At 48.3% G+C, this 21,464-nt stretch overlaps 1 protein-coding gene across 1 annotated transcript in view; it reads right to left on the reverse strand.

The window, feature by feature from the left end:
- Positions 1–20,293, reverse strand: part of grin2db (glutamate receptor, ionotropic, N-methyl D-aspartate 2D, b) — a 39,238-nt gene extending 18,945 nt beyond the window's left edge. The window contains exons 1-11 of the mRNA XM_066690442.1: positions 20,045–20,293; positions 15,886–16,867; positions 15,467–15,733; positions 14,894–15,058; positions 14,502–14,671; positions 10,880–10,994; positions 10,501–10,703; positions 9,955–10,123; positions 3,566–3,719; positions 878–1,003; positions 548–777 (exon numbers count right to left, since the gene is read on the reverse strand). Coding sequence (XP_066546539.1) covers positions 548–777; positions 878–1,003; positions 3,566–3,719; positions 9,955–10,123; positions 10,501–10,703; positions 10,880–10,994; positions 14,502–14,671; positions 14,894–15,058; positions 15,467–15,733; positions 15,886–16,686 — 2,400 coding nt within the window. The 5' untranslated portion in view covers positions 16,687–16,867; positions 20,045–20,293. The remainder of the gene's footprint in view (positions 1–547; positions 778–877; positions 1,004–3,565; positions 3,720–9,954; positions 10,124–10,500; positions 10,704–10,879; positions 10,995–14,501; positions 14,672–14,893; positions 15,059–15,466; positions 15,734–15,885; positions 16,868–20,044) is intronic.
- Positions 20,294–21,464: the final 1,171 nt, after the last annotated feature.

Here is a 21,464-nt window from a genome sequence, read left to right on the forward strand (position 1 = left end):
TCATTTCCAGCTGGTTCACCACTCGGGCTCCGCTCATGGTAACGCCAACACCCCGTCCCAGATGCACTCCATGTTTTCTGAGTGAGCTCCGTCCCCGGGGTCGGAGCTGAGGGGGGAGGTGTGAAGCAGGATGGCAGGATCATTGCTATGTGCCTGCTTGGTATCTCTCTTTTCTGGCCAACAGGACCACGGACAGCAGCAGGAGGCATTCCAAGGGCTGTGTCTCATTCAATCTACTGAAAACACAAACAGCTGCAGCCCATCAAACCTGGGCTATGTAGATACTTTAAAACCTTAAATAAATGCTTTACTGTTTCTGGAGTGTTTGTCCTGGTAAACAGCTTAGCTGCCCAGGAAACCAATAGCCTGTGCAGACTTTGAGAAAGGCACCGGACTCTGGACAGTTTTCAGTGTCCTTTTTCTCCCCCCTTGTGTGAATTGTAACGCTCTCCCAACTCGCCTACCCACAATTCCAGACATCCCCCCCACACCCCGCTATACCAGTCAGTCAGTGTTAATGTACTGTAGTGTCCAGTCCTGCCAGTACCTTCTTGTCACTCAGGCCGGACACGGTGTCGATGTACTCCTCTTGGATCATGAAGGCGGCCAGGTTGGCAGTGTAGCTGGCCAGGAAGATGACAGCGAAGAAGGCCCAGACCAGCACCATGATCTTGCTGGTGGTGCCGCGCGGGTTCTCCACGGGCACAGAGTTATTGAACACCAGAGCCCAAAGCAGCCAGATGGACTTCCCTATGGTGAACTTAGATCCGCCCACACCTGAGGAGAGATGGGGGATAGTGACTGACTGGCTGACACACTGACTGGCTGACACACTGACTGGCTGGCTGCGGTGAGGGAACAGTGATTGACAGCTCACGTTTGGCGCTCTGCAGGCTGCGGTTGTACCCCACCGGGCTGAAGAACTCGAAGATGAAGACGGTTACGGCGACAACCGTCAGGCACATGACGAACATCATCACCCACACCGCCGGGCTGTAGGGCTCTGCGGCGCCACGGCAAGTCCACGGCAAGTCCACGGCAGGCACAGACGGAGGATTGGAGGGCACCGCGGCGCATCATGGTGACCGGAGGGTAGAGAGGATAGTAACATAGTATAACACAACACAAACACATCACAGTGCAGTACAGTGCAGTGCAGGACAACACAACACAGTGCAGGACAGCACAACACAACACAACACAACACAGTGCAGGACAGCACAGCACAACACAACACAACACAGCACAGTGCAGGACAGCACAGCACAGCACAGCACAACACAACACAACTTGGGTGCAGGACAGCACAACACAACACAACACAGTACAATGCAGTGCAGGACAGCACAGCACAACACAACACAACACAGTGCAGTACAGTACAGCACAGCACAGCACAGCACAGCACAGTACAGTACAGCACAGCACAGCACAGCACAACACAGTGCAGGACAGCACAACACAACACAACACAATGCAGTAAAGTACAGTACAGTGCAGGACAGCACAACACAACACAATACAGTGCAGGACAGCATAACACAACACAGTGCAGGACAGCATAACACAACACAGTGCAGGACAGCACAGCACAACACAACACAACACAACACAACACAGTACAGTGTAGTGCAAGACAGGACAGCACCACACAGCACAACACAACACAACACAGTGCAGTACAGTGCAGCACAGCACAGCACAACACAACACAGCACAACACCGCACAACACAACACAACACAGTACAGTGTAGTACAGGACAGCACAACACAGTGCAGGACAGCACAGCACAACACAACACAACACAACACAGTGCAGGACAGCACAGCACAACAAAACACAGTGCAGGACAGCACAGCACAACACAACACAACACAGCACAGTGCAGGACAGCACAGCACAGCACAACACAACACAACACAACACAGTGCAGTGCAGGACAGCACAGCACAGCACAACACAACACAACACAACACAGCACAGTGCAGGACAGCACAGCACAGCACAACACAACACAACTTGGGTGCAGGACAACACAACACAACACAGTACAATGCAGTGCAGGACAGCACAGCACAACACAACACAACACAGTGCAGTACAGTACAGGACAGCACCACACAGCACAACACAACACAACACAACACAGTGCAGTACAGCACAGCACAGCACAGCACAGTACAGTACAGCACAGCACAGCACAGCACAGCACAACACAGTGCAGGACAGCACAACACAACACAACACAATGCAGTAAAGTACAGTACAGTGCAGGACAGCACAACACAACACAACACAGTGCAGGACAGCACAGCACAACACAACACAACACAACACAGTACAGTGTAGTGCAAGACAGGACAGGACAGCACAGCACAGCACAACACAACACAACACAGTGCAGTACAGTGCAGCACAGCACAGCACAACACAACACAGCACAACACAACACAACACAACACAGTACAGTGTAGTACAGGACAGCACAACACAACACTACACAGTGCAGGACAGCACAGCACAACACAACACAACACAGTGCAGGACAGCACAGCACAACACAACACAACACAGTGCAGGACAGCACAGCACAACACAGCACAGCACAACACAACACAACACAGTGCAGGACAGCACAACACAACAGTGCAGGACAGCACAGCACAGCACAACACAACACAACTTGGGTGCAGGACAGCACAACACAACACAACACAGTACAATGCAGTGCAGGACAGCACAGCACAACACAACACAACACAGTGCAGGACAGCACAGCACAGCACAACACAACATACAGTACAGCACAGCACAGCACAACACAACACAACACAACACAACACAACACAACACAACACAGTACAATGTAGTACAGGACAGCACAACACAACACAACACAGTGCAGGACAACACAGCACAGTGCAGGACAGCACAGCACAGCACAACACAACACAACACAGTACAGTGTAGTACAGGACAGCACAACACAACACAACACAGTGCAGGACAGCACAGCACAACACAACACAACACAACAGTGCAGGACAGCACAGCACAACACAACACAACACAACACAGTGCAGGACAGCACAGCACAACACAACACAGTGCAGGACAGCACAACACAACACAACACAACACAACACAACGCAGTGCAGGACAGCACAGCACAACACAACACAACACAGCACAGTGCAGTGCAGGACAGCACAGCACAGCACAACACAGTGCAGTGCAGGACAGCACAGCACAACACAACACAACACAACTTGGGTGCAGGACAGCACAACACAACACAACACAGTACAATGCAGTGCAGGACAGCACAGCACAACACAACACAGTGCAGGACAGCACAACACAACACAACACAGTGCAGGACAGCACAACACAACATACAGTACAGCACAGCACAGCACAGCACAGCACAACACAACACAGTACAATGTAGTACAGGACAGCACAGCACAACACAACACAACACAGTGCAGGACAGCACAGCACAACACAGCACAGCACAACACAACACAACACAGTGCAGGACAGCACAGCTCATCTCGTACCCAGGAAGGCGGAGGGGGATACCGTGCCATTGCTACGGGAGACCATGACGCTGATGCCCGTCTCCACAAAGGGCACAGAGAAGTCCACGACCTCTGACCTCTCCTCGTTGATGGTCAGGGAGCCAATCGCCATGTCAGCTCGCTTATACACCACCTGCCCGAGAGAGAGACAGTCAGAGAGTGAGAATGGGAAAGGAAGTGAGTGGGAATGAGACAGACAAAAAGAGACAGGGGAGAGACAGCAAGAGAGGCGGCGAGAGACAGGGACCCTGGCATCACTCTCTACACAGATGACCTGGTGCTGCTGTCGCCCACAGAACTGGGGCTGCAGCAGAACCTGGTCCAGGGGGGACCTCAGAGGCAGATGCACTATTTTTCAAACAGCCAGTCGTGGTAGAAAGGACTGATATAATATTTAAAAAGAACTAGAAACAAATTCAAGAAAAGAAAACAGATCTGACAGGGACTGATTTACTCAAACAGCGAAGAATGTCTTTAAAACGTCTAGAATAATAAAGGCAAACAACCATCAGGATTTAAAACATACAAAATATCATAAACAAATAAAATAAGACACACAGTGTGTGCTATATTTAATAACCACTTACCCTCAGCAGGTATTGGTCAGTAAATTAATAACAAAAATGCTGAACATGGTGAGAAGCAGCTAAAGAGCAGCAGCCCAGCGAGGGAAAGGGACTAAGTGTGCGAAACAAAGGCAGATTCAGACTGTGGAGTGGAAACAATAGAGACAGACGAGGATAGACCTGGTGCTGCGGCTGTAAAGATGCGTAGGATTGGATTGGTGCTATGGAAACAGAGGCACGATTCTGTCAGTGTGCAAAGTCAGCCCATGAGACCTGTGCGCTGACAGCCTGATCGCCGAGTTCGCTGCCAGGCTGTGCTCCGTCCAGACCATCTGAACCAGTCAGAACCAGCAGCAACTCATGTCCATTAATGTTGGTGGGGCGGTCCCAGAATCTCTAACCCACTTTTGAACTCGTTATTTGAATAATGACGTGAAAACCAAATGGAATTAAGGCCAGTGGAGAGTCACCTGTGACTGAGTTTTAGGCTGTAAGAGAACTACGCAAACCCACACTGACAGCAGCACTCCAACACAGACAATCAGAGTCAGCCACATTATAGCACAAAACACAGGAACACCTCTCCCATTGGGACACACTCTAAAACACAAAGTCAATTGGATGCTATCGGGGCTAAAAAGAAAATCCATCGCGGCTCAATACCTGACCCAGGTGAGAGACTATAAACAGAGACAGACCTTAACAAGGTACAGGCTCAGTGAGCACAGTCTGGCCATCGGGACCGGCTGGCACAGGCAGACATGGCTGCCCAGAGAGGAGCGCCTGTGCGTCCACATTTCCTAGTGCAGTGCCCCAAATACAGCACACTAAGGGAAGCCTTCTTCCCAGAGAACCTCTGCAAACAGTTCCCAGACCTGCCTGACCATGAACAACTGCCCATCCTCCTAGGAGAGGAAAGCAGCTGCATCACAGAGTTCACAAGCGCCTGTCAGAGGGATAGAGAGGGACACTGAGGCCCCTCACATAGGGGGAGAAACACAAATAAATAAAATAATAATAATAATAATAATGATATGTGTGTGCATGTATGTGTATGTATATATCAGACTTGTAGCACTCAAGTCCGGGAGTCGGACTCGAGACGTGGATTTGGTGACTCGGACTCAGACTCGAGCCCAGGGTCAAAGACTCGGACTCGGACTCGACCTTGCATACAGTGAGATACTTCCACATACAGTGAGATCGGTCATCAATCACGTGCCCGCTCAGGTCCTCCCATTAGCTCACACAAGAGCCATTTTAAAGATATAGCGTGAGGTGTAGCCAGGACAGGGTTTTATTTCTTTAAAAATCCATTCTTGTCTGACAATACGTCCCACTAGACAGCTGTCTCCCACAACGATTATATGGATAATTACAATAATGTTGCTCTATATAAGTGTGTTGGTGTAGTCCAATACAATCTCGTGTTGTTTATATTGATCTCCCCTATGCCCCTGAGCTCTAACTATGACTTCACATCTTGTCTGCAATGATTAGCTCACAAGGATGTAGGACCTGTATTAACTGTATTTTTTCTTATGCATGTATGTCATTTTGAACTTGTAATTTGTACTATGTTTTGATCTGTAATTATACACTGTACTCTACCCTCTTATGTTTTGTAAGTCGCCCTGGATAAGGGCGTCTGCTAATAAATAAATAATAGTAATATACACTGATCAGCCATAACATTATGACCACTGACAGGTGAAGTGACTAACACTGATAATCTCGTTATCATGGCACCTGTCAGTGGGTGGGATATATTAGGCAGCAAGTGAACATTTTGTTCTCAAAGTTGATGTGTTAGAAGCAGGAAAAATGGGCAGCGTTAGGATCTGAGCGACTTTGACAAGGGCCAGATTGTGACGGCTAGACGACTGGGTCACAGCATCTCCAAAACTGCAGCTCTTGTGGTCAGTACCTATCAAAAGTGGTCCAAGGAAGGAAAAGCGGTGAACCGGCGACAGGGTCATGGGCGGCCAAGGCTCACTGATGCACGTGGGGAGTGAAGGCTGGCCCGTGTGGTCCGATCCAACAGACGAGCTACTGTAGCTCAAATTGCTGAAGAAGTGAATGCTGGTTCTGATAGAAAGGTGTCAGAACACACAGTACATCGCAGTTTGTTGCGTCTGGGGCTGCGTAGCCGCAGACCAGTCAGGGTGCCCATGCTGACCCCTGTCCACTGCCGAAAGCGCCTACAATGGGCACGTGAGCATCAGAACTGGACCACGGAGCAATGGAGGAAGGTGGCCTGGTCTGATGAATCACGAGTTCAAGGTGTTGGCCTCCAAATTCCCCAGATCTCAATCCAATGGAGCATCTGTGGGATGTGCTGGACAAACAAGTCCGATCCATGGAGGCCCCACCTCTCAACTTACAGGACTTAAAGGATCTGCTGCTAACGTCTTGGTGCCAGATACCACAGCACACCTTCAGAGGTCTAGTGGAGTCCATGCCTCGACGGGTCAGGGCTGTTTTGGCTGCAAAACGGGGACCTACACAATATTAGGCAGGTGGTCATAATGTTATGGCTGATCGGTGTATAATAATAATGAAATGTAATCATGTTCCACTAGAACCCCCGAGATGTCTGGCTAAATAAAGGTGTCACACCTGCAACATGTGCGGCGGGATCCTTCGTAACACCTTGGGAAGGGTTACCAAATGAACAACTACTTATTGTATTGTAACGGCAGGGCAATGGGAAATCTGTGGGACATTGTGTGTTGGACTCGCAAGGGGGTGTGCATGTGATAGAAAGCTAGCGATGAGTGTACGTGTGTGATGTCACCAACCATGGGTCCCTCTGCTGCAGTGTAATGCATTGCGATTGTTTATTTTCAATGTACTTTAGCACTATAAGCCTCAAAGGTGTTCTACTATATACAATTAAAATTGATTAATCTTATTTGAATGCAGATTAAATCATTGCCCAAAATAAAAAGGGACATGTGAACAAAAATTGAATGAGGGACAAAAATAACCTGCATATTTATTATCTTGTTGGTCAGTATTTTTCTGTGCAGTATTTTTCTAGTCCCATTAGCAGACTGGAGCTCATGTGCTCTCCAGACAGCAGAGTGATCGGGGGGGGGGGGTTCATCTATACACATCTTGTATTGTGGATTGCTGTTAGTTTTGTTGGCATGTTTGCAAAATAATTTAATTACAACAATAAATAAATATAAATATAGTTTTATAAACTTTTAAAACTGTATACAAATTGTATTCCCTAATTTATCATTGACACCCTTGGAACATAGTGACGTAAACAAAGGTTTGCCATCCCTGTATTAGGGTAACTTAACTTATGACTTTACAAATGCAGCGTTGTTAAAATCAAGTGCTGAATGCAATTTTTGCCGGAGAAAGATTGAAGAAAAGCTGTGAACAATAGGCATCTTTCACCCCCAGACCTGCAAGTGGCCTCTGATCACAACTAATAACTAAGTGTACCAAGAGGGCCAACAGGGGTTAATTGAAGAAAAAATCACTGTTTTTGTTTATTATTTGGCTGAAGTCCAGAGCTTACAGGCAGTGCTCAATTTGTAAATCCGAAGGTGCCGGAACGCAAAGTGTATATGAGAGCGGAGGTTTGACGAGGCAGGCACTAGTCCCGGAACAATGCAAAACGTGAGAGCAGGGGTGGGTGGGAGCAACGGTAAAAAAAACTTGAGAGCGGGGGGGAGGGAGGTTGCGACAGGATTGGCGTAAATACAGAGACACTCAAAACCCGAGATCCGGGTTGTTCCGGCACAAATTAAGCTCTGCTTACAGGCTTCTCAAACACTAAAATACAAGGTGATATATAATATATAATTGCATAATAGTATACAACATGCAACAATTTTGTGTTTGTATAGAAAAAATCCTTTTGATAAATTTTATTAACTACTGCTAAGTACATCTTTAGGAAAACTGACAGTGGAAATGGTCTCCTACAGAGTTTATTTTATTTCATATTGATAATGTTATGAAACATGACTAAACAATAAACAGAAGAGCAAAAACTGACCAACTAAGCTTTAATCTTTGTCATCTGGGCTGTTGTCCCTAAATTAAATTCAACTTTAGATTTGAGTCAAAAAAATCAAGGATCATGGTGACTCGGACTCGGACTCGAACCATGGTGACTTGACTACAAGTGTGGTATATACACGCACACAACTATATATTCATTCAATATATATCTTATAATGTGGTTGATTAGTTTATTTATATTGTGATGTTGTCGTAAATGTTATTTATTGTATTTGTTTCTGTCTTACATGTTAATTGTTGATAGAATGTTCAATCATTGCTTTGGCAATATTGTCTCAATTAGACATGCCAATAAAGCTCCAGAAATTGAAATGAAAACTGAATTGAATAGACAGTAAATAGCCCACTGAGACTATTGCAGCTAGTAGCACACGAAACGCTGAAGTTGCCTATATATTTTAAAAGATGGATTTCCTTTATCATATAACCCAAGTGCCCCCGACAAAAAAAGGCACAAGGATAGAATAAAGTCTAAAAATAGCCTACTCTAATTTAAACTTATTTTCACAGCAATGAGAAGGATATGTCAGTTTTTAAATTGACGAGAGATAGGATCAGCCTTCTGGAGAAAGAGGGTCCGGTCTTTTTTCAGTTTATTCTTGTGTTTCATGTTTCTTAGCACGTTTTGAAAAGTGTTTCAGATCTCTCACCCCTGTGTTAGTCCATATATCTGCTGCTAACAATGACCAGGAATAGTGTATTCCATGTAGAACAGCCACAGAGTCGTGTTTTCTCATCATACCATACACTTGAAAATGTCTTGTTTTATGTTTTCCCTTGGTCCTTTGTTTGTTGAGTAATTTGAATGTCTGGTCTGTTGGGGCCAAGCTGCTTAATTACTAACTGTAATTGTACTCGTTCAAATGTTGTGTATTTTAAGAAACTACAGTTACACACAATAGCTTTACAGGCGCATATCCATGCAGACTGACACACGAGACCGGTGGAGGGCTCAGAGTTGTGCAGTGTGAGGGGCAGACGCACGGCTCCCCCTACGAGCTTCTATTAGCGCTGCCTGCAGTTCCCATATTTGACCACATAGCACCATAATAAACCGGCTACTGGAGTGGGGCGCTGAGCTCCCCCGCCCCAATGCTGTGCAAGAGCTGGATTGAGACCGAATCCCTGAGATAGCGATTTTATCTCTGAAATATCGATACTTCTTGTCTAACTTGATTAATTGATTGTACAGAAACTGTGGATAATGAGTTTATGAACAACTATGGTTTTGGGTGGATTCATTTTTTAGAGGGGCTCTGCCCCACTTGCCCATAAGAAGGAGCCGCGCCTGATCAGAACTAGTCCAGGCTGCACTCCGTCCAGACCCCCTAAACCAGTCAGAACCAGTCCAGGCTGACGGCTGGGTGCTGCGGGCCATGTGCACAGTGGGGTGAGGCACTTACATTTCTGAGCCACACAGCCATGTCACACAGAGAGGATGAATGCGGTTCTGTGGGAGGAGCTGCTCAGCTATAACAATACTGGGGTTTCGGTGAGCAGGCGATGGCTGTGATCGGCTGGCCTGGTCCACTCGGGCCGGCACTCAATGGGATTGTATCACTACCTGTTAAGTTGTTAATAAATATATATTATATATTTATGTATTTTAATTATTGCTGCTCTTGTGTAAAACAGCACAGCTCCAATAAAGACCAATAAAGCAACCTCTGAATTTGAGGGAGAGGGAGAAAGAGAGGGAGGGAGAGAGAGAGAGGGGGAGAGAGGCAGAGAGAGGCAGCACAGGTGACTTCTGACCTCGCCCACCATCCCGTTCCACACTCCATCAATCTTCTTGCCATGCTTCCCGTTGGTCACCAGGTAGAGGTCGTAGGTGAAGCCCACCATCTTGGCCAGGCGCTTCAGGATGTCGATGCAGAAGCCCTTACAGCACTGCTTCACCGGGACCAGACCCTCCAGCACCACACTGCAGGGGAGAGGAGAGAGAGGGGCTTAATGCACACACTGACTGACTGACATTAGCACTGACTCACTGAAAGAGAGAGACACACAGAGACACAAAGACACAGACACACAGACAGAGACACAGAGACACACACACAGAGACACATAGACAGAGACACAGAGACACACAGAGACACACAGACACACAGAGACACATAGACAGAGACACAGAGACACACAGACACACAGACACACACACACAGACACATAGACAGAGACACAGAGACACACAGAGACACACAGACACACAGACAGAGACACACAGAGACACACAGACACAGAGACACAGAGACACAGAAACACAGGGACACAGACAGACAGGCTCACACACACACAGACCTGCTGTTCAGGGGCCGGCGGCAGGGCACACTGTCGCGGATGCAGGTGCCATGGGAGTCAGCCGGCTCCACCACCACGAAGGGCCGCTCCTCCAGGGTGGCCACTCGCAGGTGCTGCGCCGCGTCAGGGGGGCGCAGAAATGGCCCATACCGCGACCAGGGGGGGTACCGCAGCCGCAGCATGCCTCCCTCCCATGTACCCACCTAGAGCAGGGAGAGGCAGAGAGAGAGGAGGGCAGGGGGACAGGTCAGTGATTACAAGAGAGAGAGACTGACTGACTGACTGACACACTGACTGACTGTGGAAGGGACGGGGAGAGAGGGGGAGAGGGAGGAAGACAGAGAGGGAGAGAGAGAAGGGGGGAAGGGAGGGCACTGACCTCCTCCCAGCCCCGCCCATGGTTGTAGGATATGACATCGAGCGAGGGATTGGCCAGGAAGCCATCGCTGTTGAACGAATAATCTCGACCAGCCAGAGTGATGTTACTAAAATACCTGAGAGAGAGAGAGAGAGAGAGAGAGTCAATAATTCCTTTAATCTTTTTAAATGCATTTATTTTATTTAAATTGATCTGTTTATATTTGCTATTTGGTGGTTATATAAGGTAAAAAAAAAAGTGAAGTTGTTTGGCAATTGTCACGGATGCTTTGGCAACACATATGCTGGTCAGGCCAATGTAGCACTATCAATCTCAATTTAAATTTCATAGAGAGGAAGCCGAACAGAGGAAGATATAGAGAATTGGCCATGGTGTCAGAGCAGTCTGACACCCCTGACCTCACTCTACAGAAAGTAAATTCCTGCTCTATGCAGAGGACCTGGTGCTGCTGTCGCCCAGTGAACAGGGGCTTCAGCAGAGCCTGGCTCTGTTGGAGCAGCACTGTCAGACCTGGGCCCTGGCAGTTAATCTGGACAAAACCAAAGTCATGATCTTCCAAAAGAAACCCAGATCTCAGGCAAACAGGTACCGCTTCAATGTAGGAAACATGCCCCTAGAGCACAGCACTACATACACATACCTGGGTCTGACCATCAGTGCGTCAGGGAGCTTTAACCTGGCAGTGAAGGCACTAAAGTAAAAAGCACGAAGGGCATTCTGTGCTATCAAGAGGAGATTCTATGACATAAATCCCCCAATTAAAATCTGGGTAAAAATATTCGAACCAATTGCCCTCTGTGGTACCGAAATCTGTGGTCCACTCACAGACCAGGAAAACCAAAAATGGGACAATCACCCAGCAGATGTCCTGCATGCAGAATTCTGTAAATCAGTACTCCAGGTGCACAGAAACACCCCAGACAATGCATGCACTAAAATACTGGCTTCACTTACAACACAGTAACCCAGATTCATACCACTACAAGGCCCTTCGAAGCCAAGAGCTCAGCTCACTAAAGAGTCCCCTCAGCCAACTAGTCCTGAAGCTCACCGCACTGAGCCACACGGACATCAATCAGCTTCAGGACAGCACTGCACAAACACGACAAATCAAAGCCAACATTGGACTAATGAAACCAAAACACAAAACAAAATGGAGTGCTATCGGGCCCTGAACAGAAAATACATCCCAGCAAAATACCTAACCGAGGTAAATGATTTAAGACAAAGGCGAATCCTGGCCAAGTACAGGCTCAGTGACCACAGCCTGGCCACAGAGACGGGCCAACACAGGCAGAGCTGGCTGCCCAGAGAGGAGCGGCGCTGTGGTCACTGAGAGACAGGAGAAGTGGAGACAGAGATGCACTTCCTACTACACTGCAATAAATACAAAGAAACGAGAGACATATTCTTCCGCAAAATCAATGTCTCTCTCCCACATTTCCCAAACAAGACAGAGCTACAGAAACTGGCTGTGCTCCTGGGAGAGGGACACACTGCCCCACTAGCTGCCTGTCACAGCCTGAGAGACACGGGGTGAACCCTCAGCACAGGGGAACTGCAGGGGGTGAGATGTGTCTATATATTACAGTATATATCATTACTGAAATTTATTATTTTATTACTACTATTGTTTATTAGTTTGTCTATTATTGCAGTATTATTATTGAGTATTATTGAGAGGGAGAGGAAAAGAGAGGGAGGAGTAGCAAGATTGTGGTGGAGGGGAGAGAGGGGAAGAGGGAGAAGGAGGGGGAGAGACAGCAAAATACATCACAAATACACTGACAAAAACTCAAAAACTCAGGCAGACATACCCAAATTGCTGTCACCAGGGGGCAGTGCTGTGTGTGTCTATTGACTATAGGCTGCAGTGACAGTGTGGACACCAGGGGGCAGTGCTGTGTGTGTGTCTATTGACTACAGGCTGCAGTGACAGTGTGTGGACACCAGGGGGCAGTGCTGTGTGTGTCTATTGACTATAGGCTCCAGTGACAGTGTGGACACCAGGGGGCAGTGCTGTGTGTGTCTATTGACTATAGGCTCCAGTGACAGTGTGGACACCAGGGGGCAGTGCTGTGTGTGTCTATTGAATATAGGCTGCAGTGACAGTGTGTGGACACCAGGGGGCAGTGCTGTGTGTGTCTATTGACTACAGGCTCCAGTGACAGTGTGGACACCAGGGGGCAGTGCTGTGTGTGTCTATTGACTACAGGCTGCAGTGACAGTGTGTCGACACCAGGGGGCAGTGCTGTGTGTGTCTATTGACTATAGGCTCCAGTGACAGTGTGGACACCAGGGGGCAGTGCTGTGTGTGTCTATGACTACAGGCTGCAGTGACAGTGTAGACACCAGGGGGCAGTGCTGTGTGTGTCTATTGACTATAGGCTGCAGTGACAGTGTGTGGACACCAGGGGGCAGTGCTGTGTGTGTCTATTGACTATAGGCTGCAGTGACAGTGTGTGGACACCAGGGGGCAGTGCTGTGTGTGTCTATTGACTATAGGCTCCAGTGACAGTGTGGACACCAGGGGGCAGTGCTGTGTGTGTCTATTGACTATAGGCTGCAGTGACAGTGTGTGGACACCAGGGGGCAGTGCTGTGTGTGTCTATTGACTATAGGCTGCAGTGACAGTGTGTGGACACCAGGGGGCAGTGCTGTGTGTGTCTATTGACTACAGGCTGCAGTGACAGTGTGGACACCAGGGGGCTGTCCGTTTCTTTTTCAGTTATTCGTCTGCTTTGAGATCATAGTCTTCATCTTTTGCAAGACTATTTTAATTATTTTTAATTATTATAATTTCACCACTTGGAAAATTACTAGCTCCTTAATCTTGCGCTACATATCACAATGTGAAATAATATCAGTATGTAAGGAGCTTCAGTAACGATTATTATTATTTATTTATTTTACTATTTATTTTACTATTATACTATTTAAGTTTCAACAATCACTCTGTCACAGCTCTTGCGCTACAAAACTTCTTTGTCATAAACTAAGGCTTCACACTGTCCCTGTAAGGATCCTCATCTTGTCATCAGTAAACATTTTGATTCATGTTATTATAATTTACTACTATTACTATTACTAATACCTTATTATTATTATTATTATTATTATTATTATTATTATTATTATTATTATTTGTATTATTCTGTTCCAACAACAAAACAGCTGACAATGGACAAACACTGAAACACTGACAATGGATAAGGTGAGCATATGGATCCAAGATGAGGCTGTGACACCTCTGTCCCTGTGACAGCAGTGCAGTGTCAGCACTGTGGCCAAGTGGGATCCACGTGGGGCTGGAGAGCAGACGCAGGGAGAGACGTGTTCACACGCTTAATACACAGACATGAATCATAACAGCAGACACACACACACACACTGTGTTTTGGGTTATGTGTGTTGTAATACGATCGGACTTGTAGTTGCGACATGTCATGGTAAAAACATTGTAAAGGGTAGTAAAGTGTAGTGTGGTGTACTGTGGTATATAGAGGTTTATGATGTAAAAGCAACAAAATTACAGTACAGTATAAAGTATATCAATAATATCTATTATGTCCCTCCCCTTCTCTCCTCTCCCCCTCCCTCTCTCTGTCTCTCTCTTTCTTACCGGATTAGCCCTCCTCCCAGTCTCTGAGTCTGGTTGCTGTCTGTCTGGCAGCTGCCCGAGCCAAAGTTTGGCCCCTCCGTCCCTCCATAGTCCTTCCGCATGGCCGCCGCCCCCTGGGCCAAGATGGCCACGCCCCTTGCAATGCGGCGACGCGATTCGTCACGCCAGCCCTGTCATTGAAACACACACAGAATTAGAGAGGGAAAGACAGAGGGAGAGAGAAACATAGAGCGAATGAGAGATAGATAAAGGGAGAGACATGGAGGGAGAGAGAGGTCAAATGAAAGAGAGAGAGAATGGGAGAAAGAGGGAGAGAGAGTGAGAGGGAGAGAAAGAGAGATAAAGGGATAGACATAAAGGAAGAGAACGAAAGAGAGGGACAGAGGGATCACCTGAGGTCTGACAGCAAACAGTGAGCGAGGGAGGGTGTCGGAGTCAATGCCTGCCAAGGCTGGGCCAACGGTAAACCACATATGGGAGGGGCCAGCCTGCCCCGCCCCCCAAGCCGCCTTGAACACAAGCTCCGCCTCCTCCCTGGAACAGTACAGCAGCCTGACCTGAGAGAGAGAGAGAGAGAGAGAGAGAGAGAGAGAAAGAGAGAGGTGTGAATAACACTGACTGACTCACCTACTCTATCTCACTCTCTCTCCCCTTCTCTATGTCACTTTCTATCTCTCTTCTACTCTGTATCTCTTCCCTTCTTCTCTTCCCCTTCCCCACCTCCCAGGGCTGCTGCTGCCAAAGCCTGAGACTCAACTGCTCACAATAATACATTTAAAACACAAACATAACTGGAGAAATAAGTCAATCATAATTAAATACATAAATAATATAAATAACACAAGTAGATTCCTAAAATCACTCTCTCACGCCCCTCACTCTCTCTCTCGCCCCCTCCACTATCTCTCTCGCACCTCACTCCCTCTCTCGCCCCTCCTCTCTTTCACCCCCTCCTCCCTCCATACCTGGGCCTCATTGTCCTTCAGCATCCTGCGTGTGCGCGCGCCCCCCGGGTCGTCTGTCAGGTTCAGCATCACCACGCTCTTCTTCTCCCAGCCGATGAAGGAGCCGTCAGTCAGTCCCTCCGCGCTGGACAGGAAGTCCTGGTAGCCGTGGTGACGGGAGGTGACGAGCGAGAAGGCCGTCCAATCGTATTGCTCCAGCACCTCGAAGATCACCTGCAGCTGCAGGGGGGTGGGGCAGGAGAACTGCAGGAACACAGAGCCCGTCTCCTGCAGAGGGAGGGAGACAGGGAGAGGGAGAGGGAGAGGGAGGGGGAGAGAGATGGTGGTTACAGTACAGACGCACACCTCCTTCGCTCTCCCTTTCCCTCCCTCTCTTCCTCCCTCTCTCTCACAGAACACATCTGTCCAGAGGTGCTCACCTGTGGCGCCCGGCCCAGCGCGCCTCCCCCCCCGACGGCGGCGATTGGCAGCCCGGCCTGGGCGGACACGAACTCCAGCAGTGGGGCGAGGGGGCCGCGGGGGGGCGGGGGGGGGCGCTCCTCCTCGTAGACCAGCCCCTGCAGCGGCCGAGACGCCAGCAGGCCGCACAGTTGAAGCAGGAGGGAGCGCGGGCTGCTGTCATTCACCGGCACCCACAGCACGTTCACAGGGCCCCAAGGCGTCACCACAGTGCTGGGCCCCGCTCCCAGGCCCGCCCCAGGCCCGGGCCCCGGGCCCAGGCTGATGGTGCCGCCGCTGTTGGAAGGGTGGCTGTTGCTGCTGCTGCCGATGCCCAGACTGGGGTAGAGAATTCGTCCTCCTACCACTCCACCTCCTCCTGCTCCTCCTCCTCCTCCACTTCCTCCTCCTCCTCCTCCTGCCGCTCCTGTCCCTGCACCTCCTGTGGCTGTGCCATCAGGATGGAGGGAGGAGGAGGAGGAGGAAGAGGAGGAGTAGACGACAGCGATGTTTATGAATGTGTTGGGGCTGGCGATGTCTCGGTCTCGCTCCCGCTCCCTCTCTCGCTCCCTCTCTCGCTGGCTCTCCCTCTCCCGTGGCCTGCCTAATATCGCAGGGGAGGAACCTGCCAGCCAAGCCCCCGGCCGCTCCCCCCAGCCAGGCCACAGGGCCAGCAGCAGGAGAGGGAGGAGCAGCCGAGCTGGGAAGGGCCGAGCCAGGAAGGGGGCGGAGGAGGAGGAGGGGTGGGCAGGCTGAGGGGAAGCGCCCTGGCTGGTGGACATGGCGATGGAGGGAGGGGGAGGGAAGAGGGGAAGAGCCGGATAGCAGAAGTGGAGAGATCCAGGGTTTGAGTTTGTTGAAGGAGCCACGGGAAGGGGCGAAGTTTAATACACACACAGGCAGAGAGAGAGAGAGAGAGTGTGTGTGTCTGTGTGTCTACATGTAAGGGAGAGTTGATATAATCTGTAAAGAAAGGAGAGAGAAAAAGGGTTAGTACAGTACATGAACACTGACTGACTGACTGGACACTACAGTATATTATCAATAGCAGTATTACCACAGATAGAGGGAGACAGACAGACAGACAGATAAAGTAAATGCTCATCCCCAAAGTGTCTCTCTCCCTCCCTGCTCTCTGTCTCTCTCACACTTTCTCTCTTTCTGTGTGTACCACCTCCTCACCCTCCCTCTCCCTCTCTCCCCCTCTCTCTCTCCTTCTCTTTCTCTCTGTTCAGCTGGTCTTTTGACCCTGAAGAGTCCTTAGAGAAAATGATTTATAAAAAAGGTGAGAGTGAGAGAGGGAGAGAGAGAGTGAGAGAGAGAGGGAGAGAGAGAAACAGGAGTGGTAGGGGGGAGAGAGAGGAACCAAGGTGAAGTGAGAGGGGGAAGGGGAGAGAGAGAGAGTGGGAGAGGTGGATGGGGAGAAAGAAAGAAGAGAGAGAGGTGAGTAGTGGGAGAGGGAGGGAGAGAGATACATAAATTGCAGCATAATCACACATTAAATACTACTACTGATGCACTAATCAATGTAGGTCGGTCAATACAATGTAATACACAATTGAACAGCACAGATCACTCTGTAAACACTCTGTAAACACTGTGCTGCACCCAGAGGGCAGGCCTGCACTGCTGCTATAGAGACAGGTGTGCACTGCGCTGTTGCTATAGAGACAGGTGTGCACTGTGCTGTTGCTATAGAGACAGGTGTGCAGTGCACTGTTGCTATAGAGACAGGTGTGCACTGTGCTGCACTGTTGCTATAGAGACAGGTGTGCACTGTGCTGCACCGTTGCTATAGCGACAGGTGTGCACTGTGCTGCACTGTTGCTATAGAGACAGGTGTGTACTGTACTGTACTGTTGCTATAGAGACAGGTGTGCACTGTGCTGTTGCTATAGAGACAGGTGTGCAGTGCACTGTTGCTATAGAGACAGGTGTGCACTGTGCTGCACTGTTGCTATAGAGACAGGTGTGCACTGTGCTGCACCGTTGCTATAGCGACAGGTGTGCACTGTGCTGCACTGTTGCTATAGAGACAGGTGTGTACTGTACTGTACTGTTGCTATAGAGACAGGTGTGCATTGTGCTGTTGCTATAGAGACAGGTGTGCACTGTGCTGCACTGTTGCTATAGCGACAGGTGTGCACTGTGCTGCACTGTTGCTATAGAGACAGGTGTGCACTGTGCTGTACTGTTGCTATAGAGACAGGTGTGCACTGTGCTGTTGCTATAGAGACAGGTGTGCACTGTACTGTACTGTATGTGTATCTTGTTCACAGCTCATTGATATTACAGACAACTACCTGTCTAGTCTAATTAGAGGTAATTACCATCATGTTCTAACGACCTCCCTACTGCTTACAATTATAGGAGAGAGCAAGAGAGAAAAGGAGATATTGAAAGGGGGAGAGATACATAGAGAGAGGGAGGGAGGGAGAGAGATGAAAAAGATGAAATCATTATATAAACAAACATATTTGTGTAAAAGATTATTTTTCCGATCCCTCTCCTCTCCCACACTCCAGTCAGGCAGCGCTATCAGACAGTGTGTGAACAGTCTGACACACAGAGACACAGCCAGCTGGACAGCACAACTGCTTCCACTGGACACGGAGAGAAAGATCACAAATGATCCTTTATACTATATTACTATAAAACTACTATAACAACATTGACTACTACTACTGCAACTGTTACTACTACTGCTATTATAACCACTGCCAACTGTGCAACTAATGCAATCACTGTACTTCTACTACAGCAATCATATAAACTATTACAACTACTAACACTGTACTACTACTACAGTAAGCATATATATCTCTACAGCTACTAGCAATGTATTACTACTACAAACTTTACAACTGCTCCTATACTACTCTTCCACTACCAGTCTGCTCACACCAGAGCACAAAAATCACAGTCAATGGTCTGCTATTGATCTCTAATTACTGATCGATCAATATTGATTGTCTATTGATTGCCAGATTACTCCACACTATCACACCAGTTAGGATAAACTGTCCTATACTGATCACTAGTAGTGTCAGTCACTGTGTGTGTGTGAGAAAGAGAGAGAGAGAGAGAGGGAGAGAGTGCATATCTCTGTGTGCGAGTGTGTGTGTGTCAGAGACAGAGTATGTGTGTGTGTGTGTGAGTGTGTGTGAGAGAGAGAGTGCATATCTGTGTGTGAATGTGTGTGTATGTGTGTGTGTGAGAGAGACAGAGAGAGTGTGTATCTGTGTGTGTGTATCTATCCTTGTGTTTGTGTCTGTGTCTATTTCTATGAATGCATCTATCTCTTTATATATATATATATATATATATGTACGTCTATCTATCATTTTTCCCCCTCCTTCTCTCTCTCTCTCTCTCTGATCGACCGCTATTTTCTGCGCTAATCTTCCGCGAGACGAGCCTCGCGCTGACACAAAACCGTGTGTGTGTGTCTGTGTGTGTGTGGTGTGTGTGTGTGTGTGTGTGTGTGTCTGTGTGTGTGTGTGTGTGTGTGTGTGTGTGTGTGTGTGTGTGTGTGTGTGTGTGTGCGTGTGTGGTGTGTGTGTGTGTGTGTGTGTGTGTCTGTGTGTGTGTGTGTGTGTGTGTGTGTGTGTGTGTGTGTATGTGTGTATGTGTGTGCGTGTGTGTGGTGTGTGTGTGTGTGTGTGTGTGTGTGTGTGTGTCTGTGTGTGTGTGTGTGTGTCTGTGTGTGTGTGTATGTGTGTGTGTGTGTGTGTGTGTGTGTGTGTGTGTGTGTATGTGTGTGTGTGTGTGTGTGTGTGTGTGTGTGTGTGTCTGTGTGTGTGTGTGTGTGTCTGTGTGTGTGTGTATGTGTGTGTGTGTGTGTGTGTGTGTGTGTGTGTGTGTGTGTGTGTGTGCACGCGCAGCAATGACAGAGGGGTCAAAGCCCCGCGCGACGGCCGCTTCTTCTCTCTCTCCCTCCCACCCTCCGCCAACACAACGCCAACCACACTGTCCTGTAAACACCGAGCCCCCATGCACAACGCGACACAACACACACAGACAGACACACAGACAGACTGCCACACGGGGAGAGAGAGGCAGACAGAGGGAGGGAGAGAGGGAGATAGAGAGAGAGGGATGACAAAACAGACAGAATATCATATAAACATGATCACTTACTGTGGCTTGTCACCGGTCAGCCAGTCACGCATCTTTCTCGGTGTCCCCCGCGGTCTCCCATCCTTTCTCCCTCTCTCTCCTCTTTCTGTCCCCCTGTCACTCGCTTAAGCGTCTGTCTCTCCTTCCTTCTCTCCCTATTTCTCCATAGACGAATATATAGGCCCGATAGGTATTAATTTATTTTTCAATTTCGCGTCTCTCTCTCTCTCTCTCTCTCTCTCTCTCTCTCTCTCTCTACCTACCTATCTCTCTCTCCCCCTCTCTCCTTTCCCCCCCGATCTTTTGTTAAAATTCCGTATATGCACCCCGTCGCCTAGCAACCGTCAACCTCTCTCTCCCTCTCTCTCTCCCTCTCTCTCTCCCTCTGCCTCTCTCTCTCTGTCAGAGGCGACACATGTTGAATGTTAAAAACTTAACTGGCTGTAACAATTGCAACGTCTCTCTCTCTCGCTCGCTCGATCTCTCTCTCTCCCTCTCTCTCTCGTGTCATAACACAATATAAATATTTACTATCATCGCTCCCTCCCTACACACCTCCTACGTTACGCGTAACTCATTGGCAGTATCTTGAATCTAAGTACAATTAAACGTTTCTCTCCCTCCCTCTGTTTCTGTAGTGTCCAGTCAGTCAGTGTTAATGTACTGTAGTGTCCAGTCAGTCAGTGTTAATGTGCTGTAGTGTCCAGTCAGTCAGTCAGTGTTAATGTGCTGTAGTGTCCAGTCAGTCAGTCAGTGTTAATGTGCTGTAGTGTCCAGTCAGTCAGTCAGTGTTAATGTGCTGTAGTGTCCAGTCAGTCAGTCAGTGTTAATGTGCTGTAGTGTCCAGTCAGTCAGTGTTAATGTACTGTAGTGTCCAGTCAGTCAGTGTTAATGTACTGTAGTGTCCAGTCAGTCAGTGTTAATGTGCTGTAGTGTCCAGTCAGTCAGTGTTAATGTACTGTAGTGTCCAGTCATTGTTAATGTACTGTAGTGTCCAGTCAGTCAGTGTTAATGTGCTGTAGTGTCCAGTCAGTCAGTCAGTGTTAATGTGCTGTAGTGTCCAGTCAGTCAGTGTTAATGTACTGTAGTGTCCAGTCAGTCAGTGTTAATGTGCTGTAGTGTCCAGTCAGTCAGTGTTAATGTACTGTAGTGTCCAGTCAGTCAGTGTTAATGTACTGTAGTGTCCAGTCAGTCAGTGTTAATGTGCTGTAGTGTCCAGTCAGTCAGTGTTAATGTACTGTAGTGTCCAGTCATTGTTAATGTACTGTAGTGTCCAGTCAGTCAGTCAGTGTTAATGAGCTGTAGTGTCCAGTCAGTCAGTCAGTGTTAATGTGCTGTAGTGTCCAGTCAGTCAGTCAGTGTTAATGTACTGTAGTGTCCAGTCAGTCAGTCAGTGTTAATGTGCTGTAGTGTCCAGTCAGTCAGTGTTAATGTACTGTAG

This window comes from Amia ocellicauda, chromosome 1, assembly GCF_036373705.1.
Source record: "Amia ocellicauda isolate fAmiCal2 chromosome 1, fAmiCal2.hap1, whole genome shotgun sequence".
Lineage (NCBI taxonomy): Eukaryota > Metazoa > Chordata > Actinopteri > Amiiformes > Amiidae > Amia > Amia ocellicauda.